Here is a 16,195-nt window from a genome sequence, read left to right as displayed (position 1 = left end):
CTTATGGGTATTGTAGTTTTCTTTATTATTATTTCGCCTGTTTAAGTACGGTTGAATTTCCTGAGCCCATTTAATTGTTTTAATTTATCTATGTCTTTATTCAGTTTATTTTTTCGTACTGTAATTTATGCGTGGTATGTTATTCATGTGCTTTAGTGTATGTCGGGTTTTTTTTTTAATTATTGAGGCTTACAAACGTTTACTTACTTACTCTGATAATAATGAGTTGGATATGTACAATGTGTGCAAAATCCCAATGTTAAATAAACACAGTGCGTTGGAGTTAAGCAATGCAATAGTTGTTTTTCCCCCTTAGCGTTGTAGTGTGGTTTCAAAGTCCACAACAACTCAGCTTCCCATGAACCCTTGCGAGCTTTACGACGTTGTGCGTCAACTCCCTAGTCCCCCCACCATCACCGTTCTACAGAGGAAGAAAGGGGGAGACGGGCAACCTATACTGAACGCTGTAAGTGTAGTTTTTATTTATAACGAATATTGAAATCCACTTATATAGTTCAAGTCTCTGCCGGTGTGGCTAATAGTAACGTTCAACCTTGCCCCGGCTTTAGTTTACATAAATATGAGCGGCAGCGGGCGGCCCAGGACCAGCTCATTCGCTGAGCCTCCCGGAGCTCCCGGACCTGCTGCAGCCGGTGCCGGATCGTCAGTAGCCGGCGGAAGCTCGACAGGAAAAACTGGGGCTTCACAAGCCAGTGGAAGCAGCTCGACGAGCTTTGGGAATTTGAAACTTCCTAGTAAGTATTATGTTATCTTTCAGAAATGAGACCACTTTGCACACAATCACAAAGCCTCGGACTAAGCGTTATTCTTAAATCATTGTGTCGGAGTGTATTTAATGTCGATTATTGTCGTGGAGCTTACCTTAGCCAGCAAGATGTTAGCTAACTCGCTAACTTATGTTAGCTGTCCAGCTAACGTTAGCTGTGTTTTTCATTAAGGTAGCATTGCGATCAGAGGTTTTTATCGGTGGCTAACATTATCGTTAGCAGTGGCAACAAGCTTAGAACTAAGCCGCGGATATTTCGACGTTAAGTAGCGTTATGTCATATTTTTTCGGCTACATTATTTAGCCATTATTAATGCACTGTAACACAAGAACAGACTTGGTGTTAGCCGACACTTTAATGTATTCGACTTTAATATCAGATGTGGGAGCTACCTAGCTTGCTAACATATCCAGAGGTTAGTTTGAAACCATCTAGTTGAATTATTTTATATCTGGTCTTGCACAAGTATTTTTGCCACACTACGGCATCGGATAAAACATTACACTGTGTAGTAACCTGAAAAAATGGAAATGCTTGTCCCACAATAGTCCCAGTCAGCCTTTATGTTTGCTTATTAACCAGCAAATGTTGACCTTACCTCAACATTATCTAACTGCTCACCTGGATGCTCACACTTAAGCACACATGAAAACATTTATACATGAGTTTAGACATCTGGTCAAGCACAAATCTATTCCAGGTTATCTTTGAAAAAACAAAATGAGAATCCTCTAACCTCCTGTCATGAAAAAAACAGTTTAGCCAAACTGTATTAGGCATTTTACATGTTCTGAAATACATTACGTTTTTGTCCAACTTAGAAGAAGCTATTAACAGCTAAGTGGGCTGTCTACTTTTATGCAAATAGTTGGATGATACTCTCTCTGTTCACCATTTTGACTGCTGTACTGAGTACCCTTGCTTGCCAACAAGATTTTCTCCAGTTGGTTACAATGGTGTGATGACAAGAACTTGCAGAATGCTCACGGGTCATGTAGCTCTGTTGTGGTAGCAGTTGACTGAGGATCTGGAGGCTTAGACAGCCTGAAAGAGAAAAAGGAAAATGAAGTCACAGGTCTTGTTTCAGATCTTGAGTTTGATCAGTAAATACATTTGAATAACAAGAGATGAAATGGCTAACAAAGAATGTGAATATAAATTCAATTTCATAGTTGATGCAAACTGATGTACTGGACTTAGTACATGCAACCAACGAGCAGGTCGTCAGATTTACAATTAAGCCGTTTGCTTTAAAGTGCATTTAAACTTCACTCTTGCATGATTTTCTGAATATCTCTGTCTCGGTGGGCAGGATCTGTGCATTCTGAAATAATTTTCATGTGTCAGAGGTGCTTAGACAAAACTTAAAAGTACTTTTCTGGGCCACATCAACACTCTAGCTCTACTTTTGGTTACTTCAGCTGAAACAAGTGTATGAGTGGATACATATGAAAATTCCAGACTTAAATTTTAATGTACATAGGTAATATTGAGATTTTCCTAATGGATGGTCCTAGCATCCTGAGAGAGTAGAAACTGTGTAGCACTGGTGATGAGGAGGCTGCTTACTGCTACTTCTACTCCTTCTGATTTTGCCACTAACCTATTGTCAGACAACTTCTTAGCAAGTAAGGGCTGGGTTATGGTTCCATTGAGCTAATACCTAAGGTGTGCTGTCTGACCATGTTAGAATCAAACATGTGGCATTGTGGAGAGCTGCAGTATTGTTTAACAAGTGATATGTCTAAGTGCCGACGTTGTCAGATAGTCTTTCCAAGGAGACATTTAAATTATTGCTGCATTGGATTGACCACTTGAAAAGTGCCACAAATAGTTTAGTCACAAATTATTGAAAGAAAGCTGCAGAGAAAAGTGCAATGCCTAGCTCCTCTCTCACCTCTACACAACTAACCACGGCATGAAATGGGTGTGAATGTCAGATCAGTAGTGACACAAACAGCCCCTATTTGACATTGAAAATTTGCAGGAGTGGGTTTCTGACGCTCGGACCATCTGAAATGCAGTTCCGACAGACCATTGACCTAGCTTATAGTAACTTATCATCAAGGTTTTAATGCAGCAATGAAGAAACAATTATTCTTAATGTGTTTAATGTTACAGTCTAACAGAAATGTAAAAATAGCATTTTTGACTATACTGAAAATCACTCTGACGGCAGAGGGTAGCATTTTTGTTTACAGTTTGTTGTGATCTAAGGAAAAGTTAAAATTCTTAAAATGTATTCCGAACACGATTGCCTAAATTCATCTGATAAGATGATAAGAAGAGTACTAATCTGAACAAGCATTTAGTACCAGCTTTTATTACTTACTTGACCATTTGAAATACTAGAAACAAATTTGAACAAAAATATTTAATTACCTAGCCCTATTAAATAGTATTTGTCCAGTCTAGCTGTCTGATCAGCAAATTAATTGGCTATTAATAAAGGCAACAGTGATGCATGTTATGTGACTCTGATTGGCGTTACAGATGTATGGATTGAAAGGTATTAGTAGCTCTGGAGTGATTTATTAAAGCCCCCTGGTGTATATAATAGTAATAGTAATACTAGACCTCTGATGATAAAATATTAGTTGTAATTTATCATGCACTTACTGATCATTCTTACCAAATTAAAAGTGTGCTTGAGTTTTACACATGCAAACAATCTCCAAGGTGATTGCTTATGAAGTGTGAATGTGATGATAGTCACTCTCCCTCAGTTATTAGGCTTGTGTTTACGTATTAGAAACCAAAGCTATTCACTGACAGCTGGGCGCATCTCTGCATTATTCAAGACACTGTCGTGCTCCTTATTTAATGCTTTCTCCTCTGATTTAATTTCTTTAAAAAGAGAGCGAAGGTGATGCTAAGATAAAATTCAAAGGCGCAGTGTATCGCACAGCTGTAATATAGCAATGTGCAGGAACCCACTGACTGACTGCAAAGCTGAATATTTCCTGCTGACTTCAGGGGAAAGATAAGATTTAGGGCAATCATGTGAATATGACACCCACTGCTGTTTATTGTTATCCTTAGAAAAAGTTTTGGCTGGAAATCTTTAAAAATAGAGTATACTTTTGTAGTTTGTTAGTAAGAGTCAGTTGGTGATAGTAGTCTAATTTTTTATTCACTAAACCATCAAAAGATTTTTGTTGCAGCGTATGTATTCGTCCATCCATCCGTTTGTCTTCTATACCCGTTTTATCCCGAGGACAGCAGCCTAAACAGGTCATAGGGTCAGTGCATGCTCATACTCACAGATACAGCAAATTTAGAATCACCAAGTAACCTACAATGCATGACTTTGGCCTGTGGGAAGAATCTGGAGCACCTGGAGAAACTCCATGCAGGTACAGGGTGCAGAGATGTAACCCAGGACTTTCTGGCTGGGAGGCAACAGTGCTGCACCACTGTGGCATCCATATGTATCCATGCAGGCAGAAATGGCAACTGATAAAGCCAAACTATGATATTTGTTTTGTTTTTTGTTCTTCATTTGTTTGGTTGCCTCCAAAGAGACCAAAATGTGTTGTCTGACTCCATTTTGAATGTTGGAGGCATACTAGACATCAAGAAGGGTCCTGTTGAGACAGGCGAAGTGAGCAAGCCCAGAAAATGGTAGCACCTCTGGGTGTGCTACTGTCCATGCAATTTTATTACAGGCTCTGACAAGTCTTTTGGCAATGTGCCTCTTTATCTGCTGTTCTTCCCCTCCTCTTGTTGTTGCTTCTGGTGCCCATTTGTCAAATCATTCTTGGCCCAACACGTGCACAGACGTAAAACACTGAGCAGCTACTTGACCCAAACTTGAGATGTCACATACAGTTAGATCTTGAGTGTCTCCGTTTGCCTCATTTCTGCAGTGAGAAATCAGCCTAACCATGCCACTGTTTGACTAGTTGAAAAGACACACCATGTATATATATGTAAAAACCTCCTCTGAATGCCAGCGCTCACACTTGTCCTTCAAATGATGCGCTAGGGTGTAATGGCCATTTTACTGTATCCCAGTTCCTAAGGTAACTTTGTCAGCAAATCTTCTTAATTTGGACCTGTCACGTTTAGGTACATTCAATTCAAAGTTTTACAGAATTTTCTACATTTTACTAGCGTCATGTTGTTACTAAACTTGCTTACCCATGTCCAGGCTTTCTACTGCCATATGTTTAGTAACATACAACATGTACCAAATACAACTATGAGCTTAACTTACACAGTGAATAAATAAACTCATTCATGGATGATGTATGTAATTTATTGTAATGGTAATATTGACATAATTGAGAGTATACGGTTGCCGATCTGAAACCATATTTCAGACTGTTGAATTGCATTCAGATTGGGTTAAAGCTACAGAGGGAATGGCTCATTGCATGTCTCACAACCTGGATTTGAGACGCATTGCAAACTGAGCTGCACGTTCCTGCTGCAGGGAGTTTAAACGACGGTAAACTGACTTAGGCAAAGCAATGAAATGGCTGCAAGGAAAGCTGAAAAATGTTGTATAATACTGAATGAAAAATCGGTATTATAATTTGAGATTTTAACTGTAATATATTTGGAATACTGATGTGGTCTCAGATTATTGTTAATTGTGATGACAAAGGATGATTCCGTGACATCAGTCTCAGGGGAATGGGTCAGGGTCAGTTGACCTAAATCTTGTGCATGACTTCACAGAAGTTGAGGCAGGTTCTACTCAGGGGAGCAGGGGGAAAGTGTTAATCTTGGTGTTTAGCTTCTCTGTGAGAGAGATGTTCGTTTAAAGGCTGAACCGGACAGGGTTGTATTCGCATAATTTTATCAATGAAAAATGTGTGCTTGTTATGCCAATATTATTTCAATACAGTTCCTTTTGTATTACCTAAATGTAAAGACATGTAATTTTGGTTTCAAGACCAAAATTGTTGACCAAGTCAATTGTATACTTCAGGATATTTCTGACTAGTTGTATTTATTCTGTCATTCACAGGAGACAGTGGCAAAGTGACGACAGTGGTAGCCACACCTGGCCAGGGCCCTGATCGCCCACAGGAAGTGTCCTACACAGACATAAAGGTTATAGGAAATGGGTCCTTTGGAGTTGTCTACCAGGCACGCCTCATCGACAGCCAGGAGATGGTGGCAATTAAGAAAGTTCTCCAAGACAAAAGGTTTAAGGTATGCTTAGACAGGCTGACATGATTAGATAATTATTGTAAAGTAAAATGCTGCTGTTTGACAGCCTCTGTATTTCTCTCACTTTCCCCATTTCTTTTCTGAAATGCAGAATAGGGAGCTGCAAATTATGAGGAAATTGGACCATTGCAACATTGTGAGGCTACGTTACTTCTTCTACTCCAGCGGAGAGAAGGTGTGTATACTCTCACCTTAATCTTGTACGAAGTTTCTAGATGAAGCACTATGCTTCCACGCCCAGGTTCTTAATGGTGCATGCATGAATGATGATTCATAGACATGTTTTAGACAGGTTGCTCTTGGTCTTTATTGTACAATACTCTTTACTAGTAGTTATGGGGTCCAAAATTTTTTGATAGTTGTTAATTGATTATTGTAGGTTTATGATCTCTCTTGTGACTTGAACAAGTAAAACAGGAGATACTAACTTTGTGACACACTGACAGGCTAGTCAGCTTTTTGGTCAACAACTTTCCTTCTGTACACCAGAGACAAAATATGTGTGCCTCTAAGTTATTTAGCTCAAGCTACAGCTTTCTATGTTAACTATGTTCAGCTATGTTATACCAAATCCAGCACAGCAGGCATGAAGCACTCATCTGAAAAGCATAGAATCGCTCTATAATTCAATGTATTGTAACTCTACTTCTGGACTAAGTAGGAAATCATTTCAAATAAGAAACAACATATAACTACTTATTTAAGTACTGCATTGGTGTCTGAGTTTACATTTCCTGCCTGTAACAGTGCTTATAGTTTAGTATGCAGTAACAAAGTTGTCACACTCATGTTATATACATGTTTTATTACAGTTACATTACTGCAGAGCCAGTCAGCTGTATCAGCTGTAACTGTTTCATCATTATAGCGGAAAATTGTTTGAGATGGCTCAAAGCATAAAATAAATGTTCTTTTCTCATGTCCTTCTAAAATCCAAGTCAAATCATTTTACTAATCAATACAAAAAACTGCATTTTTAAAAACTCCCTATGTACAGTGTGAGATATTTCTTTGCATTGATACGAATTCATTTTTTTTGAAGAAATGACTTGATTTGGAGTGGTTTAGATTCATTTTCTACCTGTATTTTTACAGTTCTTTTTCCTGTTTTTCCCTTTTTACCAGAAAGATGAGGTGTATTTGAATCTCGTGCTGGACTACGTCCCGGAGACAGTGTACAGGGTGGCTCGGCACTTCAATAAGGCCAAGACCACCATCCCCATCATTTATGTTAAGGTAGGTGGAGACACAACGCAGACACTACTAGATGTGCTCATATGGACATTTTCCCCTCACTGTGTTCACCAAGAGCTTCCAATGAGTCCTCCAAATTTTAATTTCCTATGATGGAATGATTGAAACACATGCATCTTTGTCAGAAAAACAATCATACATTTTGCTTCTTTCATAGATTTATTACAGATTTTCTGGAAATTTTATAATCTCTACGTAGAGCAATTCTAATATTTGGTTGATGTCCTGTGGCCATTTTCACCTCAATGGAGTGCTTTTGGTAACAATCCATAACAATCCTTGACAGAATTTACTCTAACCCTAACTAAATTTGTTGTCTTTCTGACATAGACTTGTTTGTTCAGCACAGTTTACAGATTCTCAGTGGGTTTTAAATCAGAACTCTGGAAAGACCAGTCGGAAAGCTTAATTCTATCCCAATTCAGCTATTTCTCTACCACTTTTGTTGTGTGTTTACGGTCATTGTCTTGTTGGAACACCCGACTGCGTCCAAGACCCAACCTTCAGGTCGGACCTAATAACATTTCTGTATCACTTTGAACATGGCACACGTCTGAACTGAACCGTCACATTAACGGATAGGTGAGCACAAGCAGCGATACTTTGAATTATGTCAAATGATTTAGGGAGGATTATTTGACATTTCAGTGCCAATATTCATTCGAAACCCTGCAACGTGTTAAGAAAAGCTGAAGTTTGTTTCTTCCAGCTCTTTGGAACTATCTCCTCTGAGTTTGTTTAATACATGCAGTATCAGACAGCGAGAGGATCCTTATGTGCGTCTCAAAAGATAGAGAGAATTTCTTCCATTTGCACATGGAACAACAGTACTTAGTTAAATTCCTATAATTATAAATCATCGGCAAGGGAGCATGGACAGCGGATCACTCCAGACCAGGATCTGACAGTAGGTCACACTATGTAGACCCACATGTCTTCACATCAGACAGGCGACCTGTTACAAACAATATGGCAGTTTAGTTTCCTGCTAGTTCTTCGCTGTTTATTACATGACCATCAGACAGTGGCAGGATCCATGAGTGTCTCCAAAAAGAGATGGAGCTGTTGTGCACCAGTTGATAGTAGTAACTTCATTAATAAGGTCATAATTACATTGTCCAGACATAGAGAAAGTGACGGTCAGTATCTAGGAGCAGGTCACATTATGCACTTTTCTTCACTTCAGGCAGGTGAGTTGTCATACAGAGTCATAGTTTATTGGCTACAGATAATTATTTTAATTAATTAGTTAATCCCCTTTTTGGAAAATTCAGGATGCACATATTTTGTTGCATCACAACTGTCCTCAGATTGAGCCCTGAACCTTCCTCGACTTTTTCGTTGTAGTATTTCTGGCAGAGTCTAATGAATGTATCAAATGGGCCCTGTTTAAATTGACTCAGAGAAATCAGCAGCTGGAATCACAAGAAAGTAAGATGTCATGCCACGAAGAAAATTTGATCAACGTTCTACATCACCAAAAATGTGAATTAAAGTAGCTACATGTAGATTTTTCACCCAGCAGATTTTTAAAATATTTCTAGAAGGCCTATAATAAATCTACAAGCAAACAGGGTCTTTACAATTGGATGTAAACTTCTGTTTGCGACTGTATATATAAAAAATGCAGTTAAATCTTAGAAGCAAAAGCACTGTCTGACTATAGACGAACTTGTTAGGTTGAATCCACAATGCATACCAATGTTATTTTTTAACCCTTTTAAATTTATCTTTCAAAAAGATGAGATTTAATGATAATTTGAGATTAATACGCCAGAAGTGTTTCTAGCTGTAACATCTAGTACTGGTTTTTGGGGAGCAATGACACCAGGAATGCAAAACAACCTTAAATTTTATGACTGTCTGCAACCCATCCCTCTTTGTATAATACTGGAAGAGACAGCATTTAAATATTTCATCTAACGCTTTTAAAGTGAACTGAGTATTTTTTTTTTCATCCTTATGTTATTTTGGAGTGGAAATGCACTACTGCAGGCTGCATCAGACACCACCCAGCTGCCTTCATTGAAACAAACCTGTATAGCATTTCCAAAAACAGAATTAGAGCACATGTAGATGTGACTGGAAAATGCCAAAATTTGCGTTGTCAACTTTGTAAGAAATGATATTGTTATTTGATAGTATTGAGACAAATATCTTTTTTTTTTTGCATTTGTGGCACACTTAATTATGTTCAGTGTTTCCCTAACATACTGGTTTGTGACCCTTTTAAATACATCAAGGTTTACCTGCAACTCCTCATCACAGCTTTAGATGGCTATAAATATGCATGCAGTTGCACTAAAGGGCAATTATTTATCTGTGAAAAATTAGAGTAACACATGGAAGAAACAGTGGAGTTGCAGTGCATTCTACTGGACAAACTATGATATGATGCCATTTTTTTAAGTTCATCCATTTTTTTTCTGCATCATGTTTTTTTCTGCAATAAATGTGATCATTGAAGGCCACGTTGTCCCAACTGGCTTTCTGTCACACTTTAGCAGGTGTGATCATGAACTGGTATTAAATTGGATTCTACATGGTATTAAAAATGTCTTAAAGCATTTTAAATTTAAATTGACGAAACCAGCAGAAAGCCTAATGGAGCACTGAAGCTGTGACGTCTCACATGGCCTGTGTCCTGAAATGCTTTTTGCCGTTTTTCTTGGGATTTGTGTGTGATTCTCTTAAACACTGTTGGGCATTACACCAATCCTCCCTTTCACCCCTCAGGTGTACATGTACCAGCTGTTCCGCAGTCTGGCTTATATCCATTCCCAGGGTGTGTGTCACAGAGACATCAAGCCTCAGAACCTCCTGGTAGACCCAGAGACGGCCATCCTCAAACTCTGTGACTTTGGCAGGTTAGTAGCAGGCACCGTCTATGGACACATCTGTCTGTCTTTCTGTTGTGGCGACTGTTTGTGTCTCACTGCGCATATTAAGATGGCTGTCGGTTCGTGTAGCTATCTTTGTCGGTCTTGGCTTTCCTTGTGTGGATGTCTTGTTCACTTACATCCTCTAGTTTTGTGAAATAAACACTCATGCTGACTGGCACTTTTCCTCCTCAACTGTCTGTCGATCCTCATCTCTCTCTTCTAAAATCTTCTAGTGCAAAGCAGCTGGTTCGAGGGGAGCCAAATGTGTCCTATATTTGCTCACGGTACTATCGTGCCCCAGAGCTCATATTCGGCGCCACCGACTACACATCCAACATTGACATCTGGTCAGCCGGCTGTGTGTTGGCTGAGTTGTTGCTGGGGCAGCCCATCTTCCCTGGGGACAGTGGAGTAGACCAGCTAGTAGAGATCATCAAGGTAAAGCAAACGTGTTGTTAACAGTTAAAAAAAACAAACAAACATTAAAATACTGAGAGAGTTACCGCAAGTGAGATGGTTTGGTGGGACTGTGTAATATTAAGTAAGTGTGAGAGTTGATGTCCCAGCACTGTATATGCACAAAACAAACATTTAAAAAGATTTTGAGCACTTAAAATTTGAAAACTGGCATTATTATTATGTAGAACAATATATCTAAAAAGGCAATGCTGACAGTGCACTCTAAAACTGATAAACTGATTAAAATTTGCAAACTTTTCTCTCCTGTTTGTCAGGTTTTGGGGACACCAACAAGGGAGCAGATCCGGGAGATGAACCCTAACTACACAGAGTTCAAATTCCCACAGATCAAAGCACATCCTTGGACTAAGGTAGGTTCTCATCACTGGACAATGTTAGAGCTCAGCAGCAGTTCACTATGCAGTCATCGTCAAAATGAGTCCCAAAATTGTCAGAAACTGAAATTTTACTCACTTATCAATTTTGACTCGATATAAATAGGTTTTTGTGCTTTGTTTTTAAAATAATATACACCCGTCTTTGTGAGAGCCTTAAGTCAAATAAAAACAAATTCCTGCTGAAACCACCTATCATTTGTCAGTGCAGAAGCTAATTTAAAAAAAATAAATTTCTATTTCTTTGTGATGTCAGGTGTTTAAGCCTCGTACCCCTCCAGAGGCCATTGCCCTCTGCTCTCGACTGCTGGAATACACACCAGTGACCAGGCTGTCTCCCTTGGAGGCATGTGCACATGCCTTCTTCGATGAACTGCGCCAGCCCAACACCCGCCTGCCCAGTGGACGAGAACTGCCGCTTCTCTTCAATTTCAGTCCCGTTGGTCAGTTTATTTCGTATTGTCTCTTTTCTCTTATCTGTTTCTGAAATTTTCACTCGGGGCTGAACAGATATTATCATTGCAACGTGAGTCACAATGTAGGGATGGTCATTTGTGCATTTCTTTTCCACTGGAACAAATACAGTAAAAAATCATGTGATTTTTGCTGAGGTCTGTACTGTACCAGCATGATCCCCTATGTCTGGAGATTGATCAAACAATGCTTCATTTATAACATTTTTTCAAATGAACCTTTATCAAACATTTGCAGCTCCTGCAATGTGGTTATTACACTTCACCATATTGCTATTTCGATAATATTTTGATTAATTGTTTAGCCTTATTTTCACATATCGTCACAAAGACGCTCAGAGTTGGTTTCCTTCAGATGTCAACCATAATGTTATCATGCCAGAACTATGTTATTTAAACATTTGTTTGTCTGCTCCACTCTCTCAGAGCTGTCTATCCAGCCCCAGTTGAACTCCACACTCATTCCTCCTCACGCTCGTGCACAGACATCGCCTGCCTCACATGGTATGCATGGTAACAAAATGACACTTTCAGTTCTGTCGTTTTCGTTGTCAGTGTATTAGCTACTGCCTACAAGTATTCCAGCCAGAGTAAATTAAAATAAAATGACTTTATTGATGTTTCATCTGTGATATTCAATTATCTGGTGACAACATCTTAACATCTTCAGCCCTATTCGCATGGGATTAGTATTACCTACAACGCTATGGGTGTCTTTAGGTTTGGACACAAAAAGCACTTGGTTAGGTTTATGCAAAGCCTGTGGTTTGGGTTAAAATGATCACTTTTAACGTAGTGTGTAGTCGTCATGGCAACAGAAAATATGTCAAAGCAGCAGTGTGACTTGAGAATAGCGTGCAGCGTTGTCGGGATAATGGGCCGACTCTGCTGCGCATGTCATCCATCTCAATATCCTCCCAGATTTCCGTCTAGTTGATCTGATTTTGCCGTTTCTGCGAATGGTCCACAGGCCTGCTGTGTATCGGCCTACTCCTGCATTTGCTCCTAAAATGCTGCCAATAATTTCCACCGCAGCCTCCATAATAAAAGATCTAGAAAAAGACGCGCATTAAAAAAAACAAAACAACTAAAATACCCCCCAATCACCGAGATGCAGATTCGCATGGGACTAGTATTATCCCAGGACGTCGGTGTTTGGCGACATATAGTAGGTAATTTGCTGGGGAATTATTAATTTAACAAATTACCGACATGGCGCATTCGCACACAATTATTACAAATCACCAGAGGTCCCCAGCAATACTAATGTCGTGCAAATAGGGCTTTAGTTAAGTCACACGTTTTACTCTTGGGAAATTTTGCACAGTCTAACCTTGAGATTAACAGACCTCAAACACTGAATGTGACCTGAATGACGTTAGATATTTTAATGAACTATGTAACCAAAAATGACAGAATAGATTCTGTGAGATGATGATTGGCTGTTGGTCAACACACGTGCTCTCTTTTTCCCCCTGCAGAGGGCAGTGTGTCAGACAGTACCGCCCAGCCCAGCTCAGCACCTGGATCCCTCAACAACAGCACCTGAGCATTAATCCCTCTGTCATGTTTTCTGTTTCTTCCCCCATTTTCCTTTTCTTTCCTCTGCTCCTCTCCCTCTCAACCTTCCTCCTGGCTCCAAACCCCTACAATAGAAAAAAAACCCCAAAAAACTAGACAGACCCACATAAACACTCAGCGTTGCTATGTTCCCTGAATGCTAACGATTTCCAGTAGAAAACAAGGCCTACAGCTCCTTGCTTCAGACAGCTGCGGGTTGTTTTAAAAACATTTTGGTAACTGAGCTTCAGCTTAAAGTAAGCTGCAGCTTTAAGTCCGAGGTGGCCCTCGTCTGGCTTCTAAGAATAATAAACCTTTACATTGGTTTGGTAGGATGTTTAGGAGATGTGGAGGAGGGTTGTACATGTTGTGTAGATTCTCTGTATTATAATCAATCCTTTTAAAAGTTTGTTTTATTTACATTAGCTAATTTTATGTGTGGCCGTGGTGCCATAGGTTTGGATCCTGATTGGCTATGAAACTGAGAATAAGGGCAGCATTTAAGGCCTCACTAATATTGACAATCATCCCCAGTAGGGTCAAAAATGACAGTCTTTTACTGTACATAGCATTTGATTGTACAGCCCACAGTGTAGACTAGTGGCTCTACTGTCTCTTTCTCCCCTGAACTCTACTCAAGTTTTCAGTTTACCAAGCCCAGTGGTGAACACATGACTGTTTTTTAGTGTTCCACTTTGCTACAGGACATAACATACTGGTATTTTAGATAGGAAGTGGTTTTAAATTTTATTACAAAAGAGAGCACCACAGCCGGTCTTTACGGTTTGTTTTTGAGTATTAGCTCCTTAACTGCCTTTTATTTGAATGAGAGGGAGCTTTATACGAGCAGAGTGCATATCTTCAGTTTCTTCATTATAAGCTCACGTCTTCATTGGTTAAGCTGGAAACCAAGTGTTTCATGTTAATTCTCAAGTGAGTGTTGCACATCTCCAAAGGGTCTAGAGGGAAACAAAGGGGCAAGTTATGTGTACTGTCCAGCTCTTAACGTTACGTCACACAGAGAGAGAGAGCCGTAACTGTGGGCATACAGTTGCATCTGATACAGAAGCCTCAATGTCTCCAATGTCATTAACACAGTTGTCTAGCATTGTAGGGTGAATAATCACCTCATTAATTTTGTCACTTTACGGTGTTAGGTGTCATATCAACTGGGATTGTGTTGGAGAATCAATACAGGTGCAGGGCGGTACAAACAAACTACTGGATACTTTAACTGCTCACTTGACTCATCGCTGTCATCTCAGCCAGTATACACAGTTAGTGTTTGTGCAAGACTGTGAATTCATTTTATTTAGTTTGTGAGAGTGATTTGTTGAAGTCCTCTTTGCCCCTTTCGAAACAGCCTGCCATTGATGCTCATATCATGTTGTCATGTATTGGTGGTCAGAGCTGGTATGGAATGATTCATGAAGCTATCAATCCTTTGCTGACATGAACTCGTGTTTTTTTTCTTCCAGCAATGCACATGTGCATGTTCAGTCCAAGTTTACCATACTATGTTACTTCCACTGTTATCAGTAATAATCAGACCAGGAATTATGCTCAAACCCTGAAACCCAACAGCTTTTGGAGCCTCCCCTCCCATTCCTTCTTGTTTTCATCCCTCTGCCTTTTGCTTCCTTCTGTCCTCCTTTTTTCACTGCTAAACTGTAAATATCAAGTACCTTTTATTTTATTATTTTTGTTATTATTGTTATTATATTGTTGTTCTTGTAATTTTTTTTTTCTCTAGTAGACCGGTGCAGCAGCAGCCGGACTGTTTATCCTCAGTCGCAGTCTGTAAATATGATTTCATTTCAGTCCCTGGTTAAGGAGGGGAAAACAGAACAAAGTGTTTCATTTTTATTCTCTCTCCCTTCATTTCTCTCTTCATAACTTTCCCTTTTCCCCATAATTGCTGTCATAACTGTTTTATTTATTGTATTGTGTTTGGGGGGGGGGGGGGGGGGTCCTTTCTGAAATTGAGGGATTTTTTTTTTATTCCAGATATTAGTTAAGCAGTGTCACATGCAAAACTATTTCACATCCAAGATACTGTACTCAGATCCAGACATTGGAGTGTGCTTTCCAATCAGTGGTGTTGTAGGTATGCAGGCATGCATGCTAGCCAACAGGTGGAACTCCAATTTTTCATCTAACTTCAGTGCGAAGGGAATGTTACAAGCCTCTGGATCTGTGGGTTCGTGGTGTAGGGAGGAAGAATGGATCAGTGTGTGTGTGTGTGAGTGTGTGACTGTGACTGTGTGTGTGAGACTGGAGAAAAGGGGAAAGTCAATCTGTCCACTGACATGTATCATCTCCTTTGTCTGACTGTTTCCTGTTTTTGCTTGGAGTGTCATGTAAGTGTAACAGGTTTGACCTGTTATTACAGTAAGTATGTTTGACAGATGGTGAGTTTCACATAGCTCAGCTGCAGGGAATGTATGTGTGTTTGTATGCGCACTGGCAACAATGGACATTATTCTCTGTACTTCTTGCCAAAAGAACAGCTGGCTAAATGTGCTATTTTAATGTTGTTTTTTTTCATCTTCCGATTCGTCACATTTTGTTTTTAATTTGCTGTGACCCTGCTCTATTACCACCATTGACCGAGGGTAAAATGTCATTGTTGAAAAGAGAACAGTTGGATAAAGGAGATAATGAAGAGAGAGGGATGGAGGGAGAGACCATTTTTGTTTGTTGGTATAAATAATTAAACTCATTAATAAAGTGATGAAACTGTTCTGTGTCACATTCCTGAAGAGTTATAACTGAATGATTCAGCAATGTTTAGATCAGGGGACATGTCATAGTGACATTGCAATAACACGTTTACTGAGTACTCAAAAACTTACCAATGCTACAAGAGTCCATAACACAAAGCTAGACTACCAACCAGGCAACGCTGCAGGGTTGATGTAGTTAAATTGAAAATATCTTTGGAAAAATGCATAATCTACAGTTCACTTTGTTTATCCAACCAAACATTTCAGGATCAGGCAAAAATCCATCACACTTTATCTGTCAAATCACAGATGTTACTCAAATTTTTAATTGACCTACACTCATAACATTATTTCTGGTGGCAACCCTAGTTTGCAGTAGTTGCAAAAATATGACCTAAGTAGCCTTGACTCGACGCAATGTGAATAATCAAGATCACTAAAGTTAAGATGGTTCCCAATAGGGAACAGGGATGT

The 16,195-nt window shown here is 39.4% G+C and overlaps 1 protein-coding gene across 2 annotated transcripts; it reads left to right on the top strand.

Moving 5' to 3' along the window:
* Positions 1-315: 315 nt before the first annotated feature.
* On the top strand, positions 316-15,738 carry gsk3ab (glycogen synthase kinase 3 alpha b). Of its 2 annotated transcripts, XM_023276071.3 has the most exons (11): positions 316-466; positions 570-755; positions 5,767-5,954; positions 6,064-6,147; positions 7,098-7,208; positions 9,963-10,093; positions 10,342-10,546; positions 10,843-10,938; positions 11,219-11,405; positions 11,862-11,939; positions 12,917-15,738. In XM_023276071.3, exons 2-11 carry the CDS (start codon positions 581-583, stop codon positions 12,982-12,984), a joined length of 1,323 nt encoding a protein of 440 aa, XP_023131839.1. In that variant the 5' UTR covers positions 316-466; positions 570-580; the 3' UTR covers positions 12,985-15,738. The 2 variants fall into 2 exon arrangements, with proteins under 2 accessions (XP_023131839.1, XP_054869679.1); XM_055013704.1 differs by having other exon boundaries at positions 397-755.
* Positions 15,739-16,195: the final 457 nt, after the last annotated feature.

This window comes from Amphiprion ocellaris, chromosome 9, assembly GCF_022539595.1.
Source record: "Amphiprion ocellaris isolate individual 3 ecotype Okinawa chromosome 9, ASM2253959v1, whole genome shotgun sequence".
In the NCBI taxonomy this organism is placed as follows: Eukaryota; Metazoa; Chordata; class Actinopteri; family Pomacentridae; genus Amphiprion; species Amphiprion ocellaris.
Note: the sequence above shows the minus strand (reverse complement) of the source record. Positions and strands in the feature narration are given on the sequence as shown.

Bases quoted from the DNA above. Each gene is read 5' to 3' on its own strand.
- gsk3ab (XM_023276071.3), top strand. From the start codon at position 581: ATGAGCGGCAGCGGGCGGCCCAGGACCAGCTCATTCGCTGAGCCTCCC. The intron at 5,955-6,063 runs GTATGCTTAGAC...TCTGAAATGCAG, and splicing joins TCCAAGACAAAAGGTTTAAG to AATAGGGAGCTGCAAATTAT. The intron at 10,094-10,341 runs GTTAGTAGCAGG...AAAATCTTCTAG, and splicing joins AAACTCTGTGACTTTGGCAG to TGCAAAGCAGCTGGTTCGAG.